Below are 16,262 nucleotides of genomic sequence, written 5' to 3'. Positions count from 1 at the left end.
TCCTCTCACCATATATGCTGTACTCAGTCCTCTAAGTTGATTTTAAGGTATTAAATAAATGTTTTATATTCATTTAGTTTTAGGTTGTATCTTAATTTTGTTAAGTGGAGTTTCCTCCAATATGCCAGCTGTTATTACCAATTTAAAGTTTATTAGTAGTTCGTTTTATACCGAGTCCTGCCTCTACAATTAGATAACAAATTATTACACTTGTCCATGTTAAACGCGTGTTGTCTTAGTGAACAGACGACTGTGTGTTCTACCTGGAATAACGTGTATTCTTTGTTTGTTCTCTGGCTCACATGTGCAAGTTCTTATGTTCCTAGTAATGTGTATCCTTTGCATTGGTTCTACCCAACACGTTAGCAGCTCTCTTATTGTTCATTTATCTGTTAAGCCTAACAGTAATGTTTCCCTTATGGAGTTGTTTCTGAAAATTACATCTTTGATCACTAGATTTAAAATCTTTTAAGTGAAAACTTATTTTTAAGGTTAAATAGATTGCCAGGTCTGGAAGAGAAATCATTGAAATAATGTAAGGAAGCTACTAGGGTGTAGAATCAAAGATGGTAAGAGAGACAAACTCAGCCCTGGAAGCAGAGAAATGTTGTACAAGGAGTGAACATGAATGATGAATATTTTAAAATATTTTAAGATTGATAAAACGTTTTTATTCATTATTTAATTGTTTTTGTGTAGTTATTGCTTATAAAGATTTGGAACCATAGATTTAGGTCATTCGTGTAGTCATTTCAGTAGTGATGTATATTTCATGTCATGCATAGAACAGTGATTAGTCTCGTATTTCTATTAATATTAGGATTTTCATGGTTCACTGATAAAATATATTTAAAGTATCTATCAGATAATAATAACAATAATTACATATTTTATTGTAAGACAAACTGTTTTGTGCAGCAGTTCTTGTAACTTGTAAGGTATTGTGACCTTTTAAAACTTTATCTTCCATGTTAAGTTAACCCTTTCTATGTTTTGATATAATTACAAGAAAGATGCTCTCTTCAAGATGTGTTGAAACATTTGTTTAAAGTGTTCAGTTCTACTTTTGAAAGACTAGTCCCAGCTATTTATTCAAAATGTAGCTATTTTTTACATTTCTACTGAAACCTACCACAGCTATATTCTAAAGTATACAGTACTTGTCTGTGACAGTCATTGTGTGACATCATGCAGTCCATGTTGTCTGTGACAGTCATTGTGTAACATCATGCAGTACATGTTGTCTGTGACAGTCGCTGCATAACATCATTACTGTAAATAATGTAATGATGTAAGTATACAGTACTTGTACTGTGACAGTCACTGTGTAACATCATTACTGTAAATAATGTAATGATGTAAGTACAAAGTACTTGTTGTCTGTGACAGTCACTGTGTAACATCATTACTGTAAATAATGAAATGATGTAAGTATACAGTACTTGTTGTCTGTGACAATCACTGCGTAACATCATTACTGTAAATAATTTTGTCACATCAGTGTTTAATGTCTTGTTTATCTGTTTTCCAACATGAGCTGATTTTCTTGTTTAGGTGTCTTCCGGTTACAAGGATTTCTAGAACAATGCTTGTTCGAGATCCTGGATCTCGAGCTACAGCATTTGAACTCCTTCAGCATCCTTTTCTTCGTCAGGCTGGACCCTCTGACCTGCTTGTTCCTTTAATATCACAGCTGCGGTCACCATAATAGTTGACTAAGAAGTTCATACTTTAATCAAAATCAGACATGGTACCTGTGGAAGTAAACATTATAAAAATATTTAATGTGCAATGATATATTGTATAAAAAGTGCACATAATACATTTTATATAGATTTGTGTTATAAGAAAAGTTGTATCAGTTGTACATTTTTCGGTGTAGTACTTATTGATATACATAAAGTTTTAAGTTAAACCTAATCATGGCTTATAGAAGTTTTTATCATGCCATAGAGTTATGAGAAATTATATTTTGTATAAGATAAAAAGAAATGTATATTGTCTTATATTGTTAAAGCTAATTAATTAGAAGAATAAATAATCATCTCTTGATATTAACAGGATTAACGGGTTATAACTCCACAGATAGTGACTGTAGTTTAATATGTCTTTTCTTTCCTGATGCGAACATGGGAATGTTACAAGGTCTGAACCTTTAACGATATGTTTCTGTTAAACGTCTACTTTCCATTGTCATAGTAATAATTCACAAATGTGTAATATGTTTTTCTAACGTACTTCTTAATACTAACATGAACTTTAATTATTCGTTGCTAATGTTCTTAGTTATTTGCCGTAACAAACACTGAAATATATTTTTTAAATTGCTGTACAACAAAAGATAATTTGATATTTTTGTTTTTTTATGTTTTAATTTAGGTTATGTCATCTTAATTGTCTATATATCATTATTCATGACCTTAAAATCTTCAAAATTTGTAGTTTTTGTTAAAATTAGTGGTATTCTAAGATTATATGACAGTATTATGATTTGAATAGTTCATTCTAATATCTGTATATAATATATATATATATATAATGTTTTGTTAGGTGTAAAAATTCAAACTAAGAATTACATAGCCAAATAAAAAATCTAATAACTGATTTGTAAAAGAGAGTTCTTTAACATGTTAAAGGAATATTTTGAGTATTCATATATTTTTGTCAACAAAAGACTTAGATCCAATACAAACCGTTGACAGAACTAAATAAATTACTTTTTATATATAAATCTAATTGTGATTAGTAAGAAAGTTAATTAACATGCTGTTGGATTATTTAGGATACTCGTGTTTTTAACAAATGCAGTTCTGACATTTTATTCATGAACAAGGCCGTACTGGCCATTGACCTTTGGTATACAATTACCATTCTGTGAAGTTGGTTGAAAGTTGCCAGCTTGGTATGTTACTAAGTGGGTAAGTTATTTTATAAAATCTTTACTTGTACCAAAGAATTGTTTCTACATTTAGGCTGTTCTTTTGAAACATTCTGCATCTGTTTAAAGATGTATAGTTGTATTTTGTAAGGTACTATGATAAAAACAGCTGTTCAAAGATGTCTAGTTGTATTTTGTAAGGTACTATGATAAAAACAGCTGTTCAAAGATGTCTAGTTGTATTTTGTAAGGTACTATGATAAAAACAGCTGTTCAAAGATGTCTAGTTGTATTTTGTAAGGTACTATGATAAAAACAGCTGTTCAAAGATGTCTAGTTGTATTTTGTAAGGTACTATGATAAAAACAGCTGTTCAAAGATGTCTAGTTGTATTTTATAAGGTACTATGATAAAACAACTGTTCAAAGATGTCTAGTTGTATTTTGTAAGGTACTATGATAAAAACAGCTGTTCAAAGATGTCTAGTTGTATTTTGTAAGGTACTATGATAAAAAACAGCTGTTCAAAGATGTCTAGTTGTATTTTGTTAGGTACTAGTTGTATTTTGTAAGGTACTATGATACAAATGTTTAAGAATACAGTGTGATCCTAAGAGTTATTTTAACAATATATAAGTATTAAGTTTGTTGTTGTTACATTTTTTGCTTTTATTTGATTGATGTATAACATTCCATTTGTTATTATATTCTTTAGTACAAGTTTATAAGGTAAGTTTCTCTGTCCTTTATTTAGCTTTTCTACAAAGGGTCTTTATGAATGTTGGTTTAACCTGTTACATACCAGATGTGTCATGTTAAAATTGTGTCTGTTGAACATAGTGGTAGAATGATATGTATATTCAGGTAAGAATTCCACATACATACCAGCTGATGTGTTTGTTAGAGATACTGTTGTTTATAGAGTTAAGCTTTTACGTATTCAAAACTGGTATATTTCTTTGTGATTTCTGTCTCTACATTAGAATAATACCATGATTTGTCTTTCTGAAAGATTGCATAATCTTTGAAGTTACAGTTTTGTATTTATATTTGATAAATCTGAAAAGAGATAACAAGAAAACAATAAGACCAGTGGTAAAAGTAAGTGATCAAAGATAAACTAGTAATTGTTTTCACTTCATTACACGTGACTTATTGAGAACTTATAGGAAAATGATTTCTCTGCAGTATTTTCCCTTGTACTGGGAGTTGACCCTTTTACATGTAATGTTTCTGTTGTTTTATGAACACAACTACACATAAGTCTGTAACACAGTCAACAATTCATGAAGAATTTAACAACTAGATTTAAACAAAGTTAATTATCTGTCTTATATCGGCATTAATCAAAATCCAAGACATTTGTTTATGACAGACCCACAAATTAACAGTCATACCTTTTTAGGTTTAATGCTGAATCAAACAGTGTTGTGTTATAGTTCTGTGGATTCTTGTAGGTCACTAGCCAGGTTCAACAGGTGAATTAAGAAGTTTTTGTTAAACAATGATATAGACTGTTTATGTCATGATACAGCATTCTCATCCACCATAACCAGCATTGGTAGGATTCATCACAAGTTAAAGTTGAACAGGACATGGCATCATTTCAGCAACGTACCATAACCTTCAGGTTATTAATTAACTTGTATATCCCTTCTCTAACACTTTCTTCAAATACTGCTGGACTTACTATAATAGTTTCATCAAATACTTCTGGACTTACTGCAGTCGTTTCTTTCTCTACTTCTGGACTTACTTTCATCGTTTCTTTCTCTACTTCTGGACTTACTTTCGTCGTTTCTTTCTCTACTTCTGGGCTTACTGTAGTCATTTCATTAAATACTTCTGGGCTTACTGCAGTCATTTCATCAAATACTTCTGGGCTTACTGCAGTCATTTCATCAAATACTTCTGGGTTTACTGCAGTCATTTCATCAAATACTTCTGGGTTTACTGCAGTCGTTTCATCAAATACTTCTGGGCTAACTGTAGTCGTTTCATCAAATACTTCTGGGCTTACTGTAGTCACTTAATCAAATACTTCTGGACTTACTTTCGTCGTTTCTTTCTCTACTTCTGGACTTACTTTCGTCGTTTCTTTCTCTACTTCTGGGCTTACTGTAGTCATTTCATCAAATACTTCTGGGCTTACTGTAGTCATTTCATCAAATACTTCTGGACTTACTGCAGTCATTTCATCAAATACTTCTGGGCTTACTGTAGTCATTTCATCAAATACTTCTGGGCTTACTGTAGTCATTTCATCAAATACTTCTGGGCTTACTGCAGTCATTTCATCAAATACTTCTGGGCTTACTGCAGTCATTTCATCAAATACTTCTGGGCTTACTGCAGTCATTTCATCAAATACTTCTGGGCTTACTGTAGTCATTTCATCAAATATTTCTGGGCTTACTGTAGTCACTTAATCAAATACTTCTGGACTTACTTTCGTCGTTTCTTTCTCTACTTCTGGACTTACTTTCGTCATTTCATCAAATACTTCTGGGCTTACTGCAGTCATTTCATCAAATACTTCTGGGCTTACTGCAGTCATTTCATCAAATACTTCTGGGCTTACTGTAGTCATTTCATCAAATACTTCTGGGCTTACTGCAGTCATTTCATCAAATACTTTTGGGCTTACTGTAGTCATTTCATCAAATACTTCTGGGCTTACTGTAGTCATTTCATCAAATACTTCTGGACTTACTTTCGTCGTTTCTTTCTCTACTTCTGGACTTATTATAGTCATTTCATCAAATACTTTTGGGCTTACTGTAGTCATTTCATCAAATACTTCTGGGCTTACTGCAGTCATTTCATCAAATACTTCTGGGCTTACTGTAGTCATTTCATCAAATACTTCTGGGCTTACTGTAGTCATTTCATCAAATACTTCTGGGCTTACTGTAGTCATTTCATCAAATACTTCTGGGCTTACTGTAGTCATTTCATCAAATACTTCTGGGCTTACTGTAGTCATTTCATCAAATACTTCTGGACTTACTATAATTTCTCTAAGTCTTAAACATCAGTAACTTGTATTTCTTGTAATGTTTTGTGTTAGTGTCAACAATTCTCTACAGACGTGGCCAGTAATAAAATTATAACCTGTCTACTTCTTTATATGCACTTTCATCTATGTGATACTATTAGCTAGTGGTTTTGTTATACAAGTGAACAGTGTGTTATCAGAATGTTTCTTTATTGTTAACACAGAATTTATAAGTTTACTTAACTTGTAAAGCAAATGGTCCCCAGTTTCTAGTTGGTATTGAATAATTAATGTTGTTAGTATTTATATGTATATATAAATATTTATTTTTGTTAAAATTTACCATTATTACAAATTTAAATCTAACTCATTAAAGTGATCCAACTTTGAGCCTGCTCATAAAATAGTGATAAATAATTTTTCAGTGTTTTTCTTCATATATAAAATGGTCTCGTAGTTATTCTTACAGAAAAGATATCTTGTGAGTTGTCCAGTTATTTTCAGTATCATTTTTTATTTGCATATTTTTGTAGTAATTTCATTTTAGAAAACTTAATGTATTGTAATTAATTGACTAAGCAGAGAAACTGATATTTGGTGACTCGTACTGAAACGTAACTAGATACAAGATATGTTTCGTAGCAGCTGTAACTTTAGGAGTAAATGAATTTTGTTTCCAGCTAGTTGATCATTCTTTGTCATTTGAAGAACATTAAAGATACTTCTATCAGAATGCAGAATTTTACATTTTAATGAGTTCATTGCTAAGAAAACAGCCAAATACAATCCTTCAACATTTCAGTAAAGTGTCATTTTCAAACTTCATGTATTTACATAATACCATTAAAAACTTGTTTGGTTAACAATAGCTCTTTTATCTGAAAGTAATTGTCATTTCATATCAGATTATAATATTTTAATTAAAGTTTTTGCTTGTAAATAAAGGTATGTTTTACTGTAATTTTTCCACTATAAGAAATTCCATTAGAAATGTACTTTCTGTCTGAAACCAGTGAAACTGTAAACATAAAAATTAACTAGTTTAATTAAATTAGTTTCAATCAGTAAACGTAATGTACATGTCTGTAAAAGTCAAGTTATTTGATCATTTGTTGTAAAGCTCTATGATTGTTAGAATTAAAGTAATACCGATGACAGTAATAAATAATTAAATACATATTCTATTTTCACTGTTCCATTTTTATTATATACAGACAGCATGCATATTGTAATATAGAGTGTCTCAGATCTTAATGTGGCTAAAAGTAGGGTGAATAGGGAAGTTAAAACATGAAGTCGGTAAGGTTAACAAGGATTTAGTGCCTAGATTTTTAGCAATCAGAAATAGCTTTATATTTATGTTGGTCATTAATTTATTAAATTATCAATAAAATATATTTTATAATGTCAACCATGTGTGATATGCAGATTTTTTAGTAACTGATATTTTTAGGCATTGTTTCTCAGTGAAAAGACCAGATGAAACGTGTGCTCACATGCCTTTCTAATGGGTTTTTTTTACAGATAACTTCATGCTCTTTCACACAGTCCTTGATAGTAATTTCATAAATTTATTCTCCCATTAAAAACTTCCATGTGCAACAATTCTTTTCACAACCTTAAACTACTGAAAACTGTTCATCTTCTCAAAACTTTAAAATAAATTTATTTTAACATGGTTGTTTTTTGATAAACAATGAGCTGTTTTAACATTGTCAACTGCAGGGACTCAAACCCTGAATTTTAGAATTGTTGGTTTGCTAACCTATCACTGACTTACCAGGTGAAAGAAGAATTTTTGCATATTTTCTTTGACTTAAAAGTTCCTTCATCTAGTTTAACCCTCAATTTTTCTTTTAATTATATATTTGATTTCACTAGTTTCAAGACCAGCAATGTTACCAGATGAAAAGCCCTCTTGTGGACAGTATGTTATTCTTTGTAACAGTTGTTACATTTTTATCAAATAAAAAAATTCAGGCCCACCTGTGTTTAGAAAGTGTCTTACTAATGTGTTGAGAAGTTTGTTAGTTTTAGTTTCTTCCACTAAAATGAAGCTTAAACACTTCATTTTAATCCTGTCTTAGTTTTCCTGGGTTTTTGCTAACTTAGGCCTGAAGTACTTTTTTAAATTGGATCACCAACAGATAAAAGCTTATGCATGTTTCTTCTCAGTAGCTTCAGTGTTGGGCTAGTTTGTGTTAAATTGTTAAAAAATACCTTGTAATATTCAATGTTCATTTATTAATTAATAAAGGAAAATGTTTTGAGTGTTAGAATTTCCAAAATAATTAATTATTATTTAGGAATTTTAAAATTATTTTAATATGGGGTCTGCTGTCACCTAGGAGGCCAGGTGGTTAAGGCTCTTGGCTCATTACCTGAGGATCGTGGGTTTAAATCCGTGTCACACCAAACACGTTAGCCCTTTCAGCCAAGAGGGCATTATAATGTGACCGTCAATCCCACTATTCATTGGTAAAATAGTAGCCCAAGAGTTGACGGTGGGTGGTGATGACTAGCTGCCTTCCCTCTAATCTTACACTGCTAAATTAGGGACGGCTGATGCAGGTACCCCTCGTGTAGCTTTGCCAGTGAGTAGCACCCAAAATCCACACTAAAGGATTGACTGTCTCTCCAAAATGCACCCACACCTTAAACTGCAAGGAATATTTTGTACAACAGATTTTTACCTATCTTTCCAGCTCCAAATCCAGCACTGTCAACTTTACCAGTGACAAGTCTCCTAGTAACACATGAATCACACACAGAAAAGTTTAAGCAAAACCTAATGCCATAATTTCTGCTCAGACTGGTTCTCTACGTATTTTACAGACAGTAAGGTTACCTAGTTCCTTACATTTAGTGTTGCAATAAGGAATAACACACAATTATGGTGTGGACTTGATCATCAGCAGCTGTTTTAGGGATACTGAGCTGACATAATTTTTAAACTGTTAATACGGTTTACTCTGTGTGAGAGTGGTGAAAAGGATTGTATACCATCTCACAGTTTACATAATAAACTGTTAATACGGTTTACTCTGTGTGAGAGTGGTGAAAAGGATGGTATACCATCTCACAGTTTACATAATAAACTATCCAGTAAAAATGAAAAGTCATGTTCACAAGCTAAAGATTGATTTCAAGGAAATGGCTAGGTGGTGTAATTCAGGCACTTGACACCAGAGGGAAACAGTCCCATCTCTTTATAACAGTATAAGTAAATACATTGTAATAATCTGTAGGTGGCTAGTTATAATGTCTTTTACACTCAACAAAACCTAACTATGCAACGTTCTAGTAAATATTCATTTTTTAAGAAAAACAACATGCACACATTCATCTTATTTAACAAACCGACAGATTTCCTACTACTAAGAAGTAACATTGATTTGGTGAACCTGGCATTAAAATAAACAATAATTCACACACACTTCTGTTGTTTCACCTCAACCCTAAAAAACCTTTATTCAAAGAACAAATGTGACATGATAATTTACAAGTTAGGCTGTCTGTACATGACTTCATCATGACAGTTCTAATATTACAATTCATGTTTTAAAATATACATGTATATATTTATCTACAAGATAAATCACTACAACTTAGGTCACTACAAGATGACCTACCCCAACAGTCTAGTTTAAACACTGACACAATTAGATGTCTATCACAGTTCTTCCCCTAACGTACCCAGCACAGATATATTTAACTTCATTCTAACACGTGGATGGATGTTAAATGATATTACCATAACCCACCTGTTAATATCCTTACACTTCTATACAGAATTGTTTCTTTTCACACTTTATGTAAAAAATTCAACCATAGGATTACTTGAACCATAAAGATGATACAGGTTATGTTCACATTCCTTTAACACCAAAACAATAAACTCACAGAGGTGTGAAAACAGACCAAGTGCTACATTCACACCATAGTTAAATATATACAGACACCTACAGAAATTTCATTTTGTCTTCCTGGGACAATTCCTTGATAAAATAACCTATTTTTCCAGACAAATAATCACGCAGTCTAGGTTAGCCACTTCTTCCAAGGACAAAAATGTCCCATATAAACCTTGTACATAACATAAAAAAACGTAGCTATTACTAATCATAATAATCTATCATCTCATTTCTTCAATTATTTAAGGCTATTTTCTTGAAATTAAAAGTGAAATACCTAACAAGAAATATAAATAATTCCTACTCTTATCCACTATGTATTCTTGGAGACTTGCTAGATAACTTCTGTTGTAATTACAGAAAACAAACTGAAGTGATACTACGGTATGATTATCAAACATTGCTTTTACCCCTTCAAATCTAAATAAATTTATTAGTGTTACAATTTTAAGACAATTACAATAGTTAAGTTTCATTTTCACAAACACTTTAATAACACATCTTTTCTCTTAAAGTGACCTACAGATTGTTTAGGTCTACTACATTCTTTATGTAAATGTTATAATTTGTATGGACATATTTTTATAACACCGACAATTCTCATGTAACACAGTTGCCCGTACTACCATCACAAAAGCTTTTACTTTAAAACATACACATTTTGTAACTGTTCAGCTGAAGGCAAAATAGCACAACAAATGTTTTACACTATCAAAACTCAGTAAACTGTTATGTATATTCCACATTAATCATCAAATTTCACACTGGTCACCTTCAACTGTTTGTATATATAGTAAAACTGTCTGTTGCCAACACTAACTATGAACTACTGACCAGAGAGAAGTAATGCAGCATGCTATCATCCATGTTAAGGGACTGACTGTCACTCAATACATCCACAGCTTAATGTGTGGTATGATAACAATATCTTCCCCAATCTGAACCTAACTGTATACTACAGGATCAAACTCATGTTTTAAACTGTGGGTGTGTTAATTGTAGAACATATAGTGACACCAAATAGGGTAGCTGTTCAAAATTTATATTCACGATGTTTATATCTTTTATGAATAATAAACATAATCCATTTAAAAATAAATGTGATAACCTTGTTTAACCGAACATTCCAAAAGAGGGTTAACAATGCTGATTTTACAAAAGTAATAAAACTTAGCATTGTCACACTATCAGACAAATGAATGTAATAATAACATACATGAATATTCATAGATTCTTGGTTATATGTGTCTAACTTCCTACATCTATCAGTAACAGATATCCAACTCCATATCACAGGTCAGAGTAAACTTCCTGAAGAAACTGACACAGTTGATATTTCATCAAAAAACAATGCAGTTTAAATTACTTAGTATCAAATCTCTCAGACAATTCAACTTTTTTAATTTGTAGTAGGAGAAATACTAATTAATTTTAAGATTTCATATAAATACTGGAAATAAATGACCTTATAAAACCAAAAATGTTGTATTTAATTATACAATCAACATTTTACTTTATGTTTTCTTCAAGAGCATTCACTAGAACATAAACTGAAACCAACAGTACAAATCTTCGACATCCTAAAACACCTGGTGTCCTTTATTGGCCCAACATGGGTTTCCAACACAAATAACGTTTTAGCCACACTATCAGTTGTATGCTACAACCAACGAGGCACGTCTGCTCAATAACTTGTACATAATTTATAACCTCTAAACTGTTGAGTGTTGTACTGTCAGTTTCAGTTTGTGAAACATTGTCTAATAAAAAACCAGTCTGGTGTCATAAGGTCGTTTATTTCTAGCATTAATATGTCTTCTATATACTGATATGCATACAGAAATTATAATAATAAGACTTCATATAGTTTTATGGAAATGATTATTCAGCTTTATACCAACACAAAGTACAAACAAAGCCGTGACAATGTGACTAGTACAGCCCTGAGAGAAACTACAAGCAAAGTAGAATACAGAATGTAATAAAAAGAAACTATTGCATTGTTATATCCAAAAATGTTAAATAACCAATCTTGTGGAAACTGAACACCTCAGTTTAGCAAGAACAATTTGGGTGTCGCTGCTGTTGATGTTGGCGGTTTAATCTCCGGAGAGAGACATCCCCATATTGGATTCCTGAACCAACTCTTTCTGGATCAAGTTCTCCTGCAAAAATCACAATATTTAGTTTATAATTGTACTCCAGATCTTAATAAATTTCTTATCACCAAAAATAAAGACTCATTCTATGCGCTCTTTCAATATTGTACATGCTATATGATGCAAGTCTGATAACAGTTTGAGGATAAGCAAGCTAATGCTAGAGAATAGTGTTACTAAAACAGTGTCCTTCACTGGCCCAGAACAGGATTACATAATGTACAATAACATTATTAGTTGTATGCTACAGCCACTGAGATGGTTTTTACATAATACCTTACATATATTTTATAGTTCTTTAAGTAACTGTCTCTCCACTTCCAGATACATATTTTGTAACTTTAAAATTCAAGAAGTCCTTCTCAAGTATGATGTAGATACTTTCTAAATCTTAACATCTCTCCTTGTACATGTTTATTCTGAAGAGAGTCATGTCATGTGATGTGCACTATTTAAAAACATCTTCAAATGTACTACCATCAACATGGTTCACTCAATACAACATTTTACCAAGAACTGTTAATATTACCATCAACGTGGTTCATTCAATGCAACATTTTATCAAGAACTGTTAATATTACCATCAACATGGTTCATTCAATGCAACATTTTACCAAGAAATGTTAATATTACCATCAACGTGGTTCATTCAATACAACATTTTACCAAGAACTGTTAATATTACCATCAACATGGTTCATTCAATACAACATTTTATCAAGAACTGTTAATATTACCATCAACATGGTTCATTCAATACAACATTTTACCAAGAACTGTTAATATTACCATCAACATGGTTCATTCAATACAACATTTTACCAAGAACTGTTAATATTACCATCAACATGGTTCATTCAATACAACATTTTACCAAGAACTGTTAATATTACCATCAACATGATTCATTCAATACAACATTTTACCAAGAACTGTTAATATTACCATCAGCGTGGTTCATTCAATGCAACATTTTATCAAGAACTGTTAATATTACCATCAACATGGTTCATTCAATGCAACATTTTACCAAGAACTGTTAATATTACCATCAGCGTGGTTCATTCAACACAACATTTTACCAAGAACTGTTAATATTACCATCAACATGGTTTATTCAATGCAACATTTTACCAAGAACTGTTAATATTACCATCAACATGGTTTATTCAATGCAACATTTTACCAAGAACTGTTAATATTACCATCAGCGTGGTTCATTCAATACAATATTTTACCAAGAACTGTTAATATTACCATCAGCGTGGTTCACTCAATACAACACTTTACCAAGAACTGTTAATATTACCATCAACGTGGTTCATTCAATACAATATTTTACCAAGAACTGTTAATATTACCATCAGCGTGGTTCATTCAATGCAACATTTTATCAAGAACTGTTAATATTACCATCAACGTGGTTCATTCAATACAAGATTTTACCAAGAACTGTTAATATTACCATCAGCGTGGTTCATTCAATGCAACATTTTATCAAGAACTGTTAATATTACCATCAACGTGGTTCATTCAATACAAGATTTTACCAAGAACTGTTAATATTACCATCAGCGTGGTTCATTCAATGCAACATTTTATCAAGAACTGTTAATATTACCATCAACATGGTTCATTCAATACAACATTTTACCAAGAACTGTTAATATTACCATCAACATGGTTCATTCAATACAACATTTTACCAAGAACTGTTAATATTACCATCAACATGGTTCATTCAATAGAACATTTTACCAAGAACTGTTAATATTACCATCAACATGGTTCATTCAATGCAACATTTTACCAAGAACTGTTAATATTACCATCAACATGGTTCATTCAATTCAACATTTTATCAAGAACTGTTAATATTACCATCAACATGGTTCATTCAATACAACATTTTACCAAGAACTGTTAATATTACCATCAACATGGTTCATTCAATGCAACATTTTACCAAGAACTGTTAATATTACCATCAACATGGTTCATTCAATTCAACATTTTATCAAGAACTGTTAATATTACCATCAACATGGTTCATTCAATACAACATTTTACCAAGAACTGTTAATATTACCATCAACATGGTTCATTCAATACAACATTTTACCAAGAACTGTTAATATTACCATCAACATGGTTCATTCAATGCAACATTTTACTAAGAATTGTTAATATTACCATCAACGTGGTTCATTCAATACAATATTTTACCAAGAACTGTTAATATTACCATCAGCGTGGTTCATTCAATGCAACATTTTATCAAGAACTGTTAATATTACCATCAACGTGGTTCATTCAATACAAGATTTTACCAAGAACTGTTAATATTACCATCAGCGTGGTTCATTCAATGCAACATTTTATCAAGAACTGTTAATATTACCATCAACTTGGTTCATTCAATACAACATTTTACCAAGAACTGTTAATATTACCATCAACATGGTTCATTCAATAGAACATTTTACCAAGAACTGTTAATATTACCATCAACATGGCTCATTCAATACAACATTTTACCAAGAACTGTTAATATTACCATCAGCGTGGTTCATTCAATACAACATTTTATCAAGAACTGTTAATATTACCATCAATGTGGTTCATTCAATACAATATTTTACCAAGAACTGTTAATATTACCATCAGCGTGATTCATTCAATGCAACATTTTATCAAGAACTGTTAATATTACCATCAACATGGTTCATTCAATACAACATTTTACCAAGAACTGTTAATATTACCATCAACATGGTTCATTCAATACAACATTTTACCAAGAACTGTTAATATTACCATCAACATGGTTCATTCAATACAACATTTTACCAAGAACTGTTAATATTACCATCAACATGGTTCATTCAATACAACATTTTACCAAGAACTGTTAATATTACCATCAACATGGTTCATTCAATGCAACATTTTACCAAGAACTGTTAATATTACCATCAACATGGTTCATTCAATGCAACATTTTACCAAGAATTATTAATATTACCATCAACGTGGTTCATTCAATGCAACATTTTATCAAGAACTGTTAATATTACCATCAACGTGGTTCATTCAATGCAACATTTTATCAAGAACTGTTAATATTACCATCAACGTGGTTCATTCAATACAATATTTTACCAAGAACTGTTAATATTACCATCAGCGTGGTTCATTCAATGCAACATTTTATCAAGAACTGTTAATATTACCATCAACGTGGTTCATTCAATACAATATTTTACCAAGAACTGTTAATATTACCATCAGCGTGGTTCATTCAATGCAACATTTTATCAAGAACTGTTAATATTACCATCAGCGTGGTTCATTCAACACAACATTTTACCAAGAACTGTTAATATTACCATCAACGTGGTTCATTCAATACAATATTTTACCAAGAACTGTTAATATTACCATCAGCGTGGTTCATTCAATGCAACATTTTATCAAGAACTGTTAATATTACCATCAACGTGGTTCATTCAATACAATATTTTACCAAGAACTGTTAATATTACCATCAGGGTGGTTCATTCAATGCAACATTTTATCAAGAACTGTTAATATTACCATCAACGTGGTTCATTCAATACAATATTTTACCAAGATCTGTTAATATTACCATCAGCGTGGTTCATTCAATGCAACATTTTATCAAGAACTGTTAATATTACCATCAATGTGGTTCATTCAATACAATATTTTACCAAGAACTGTTAATATTACCATCAGCATGGTTCATTCAACACAACATTTTACCAAGAACTGTTAATATTACCATCAACGTGGTTCATTCAATACAATATTTTACCAAGAACTGTTAATATTACCATCAGCGTGGTTCATTCAATGCAACATTTTATCAAGAACTGTTAATATTACCATCAGCATGGTTCATTCAACACAACATTTTACCAAGAACTGTTAATATTACCATCAACATGGTTTATTCAATGCAACATTTTACCAAGAACTGTTAATATTACCATCAACATGGTTTATTCAATGCAACATTTTACCAAGAACTGTTAATATTACCATCAGCGTGGTTCATTCAATACAATATTTTACCAAGAACTGTTAATATTACCATCAGCGTGGTTCACTCAATACAACACTTTACCAAGAACTGTTAATATTACCATCAACGTGGTTCATTCAATACAATATTTTACCAAGAACTGTTAATATTACCATCAGCGTGGTTCATTCAATGCAACATTTTATCAAGAACTGTTAATATTACCATCAACGTGGTTCATTCAATACAAGATTTTACCAAGAACT

General features: G+C 31.3%; 1 protein-coding gene across 1 annotated transcript in view; it reads right to left on the bottom strand.

Moving 5' to 3' along the window:
• Positions 1–9,320: 9,320 nt before the first annotated feature.
• Positions 9,321–16,262, bottom strand: part of LOC143251871 (ras-related protein Rab-4B-like) — a 45,093-nt gene continuing 38,151 nt past the window's right edge. The window contains exon 7 of the mRNA XM_076503178.1: positions 9,321–11,954. Coding sequence (XP_076359293.1) covers positions 11,845–11,954 — 110 coding nt within the window. The 3' untranslated portion in view covers positions 9,321–11,844. The remainder of the gene's footprint in view (positions 11,955–16,262) is intronic.

The sequence above is a fragment of the Tachypleus tridentatus genome, chromosome 6 (assembly GCF_004210375.1).
Source record: "Tachypleus tridentatus isolate NWPU-2018 chromosome 6, ASM421037v1, whole genome shotgun sequence".
NCBI lineage: Eukaryota > Metazoa > Arthropoda > Merostomata > Xiphosura > Limulidae > Tachypleus > Tachypleus tridentatus.
This window is presented reverse-complemented; position numbering and strand designations above follow the sequence as displayed.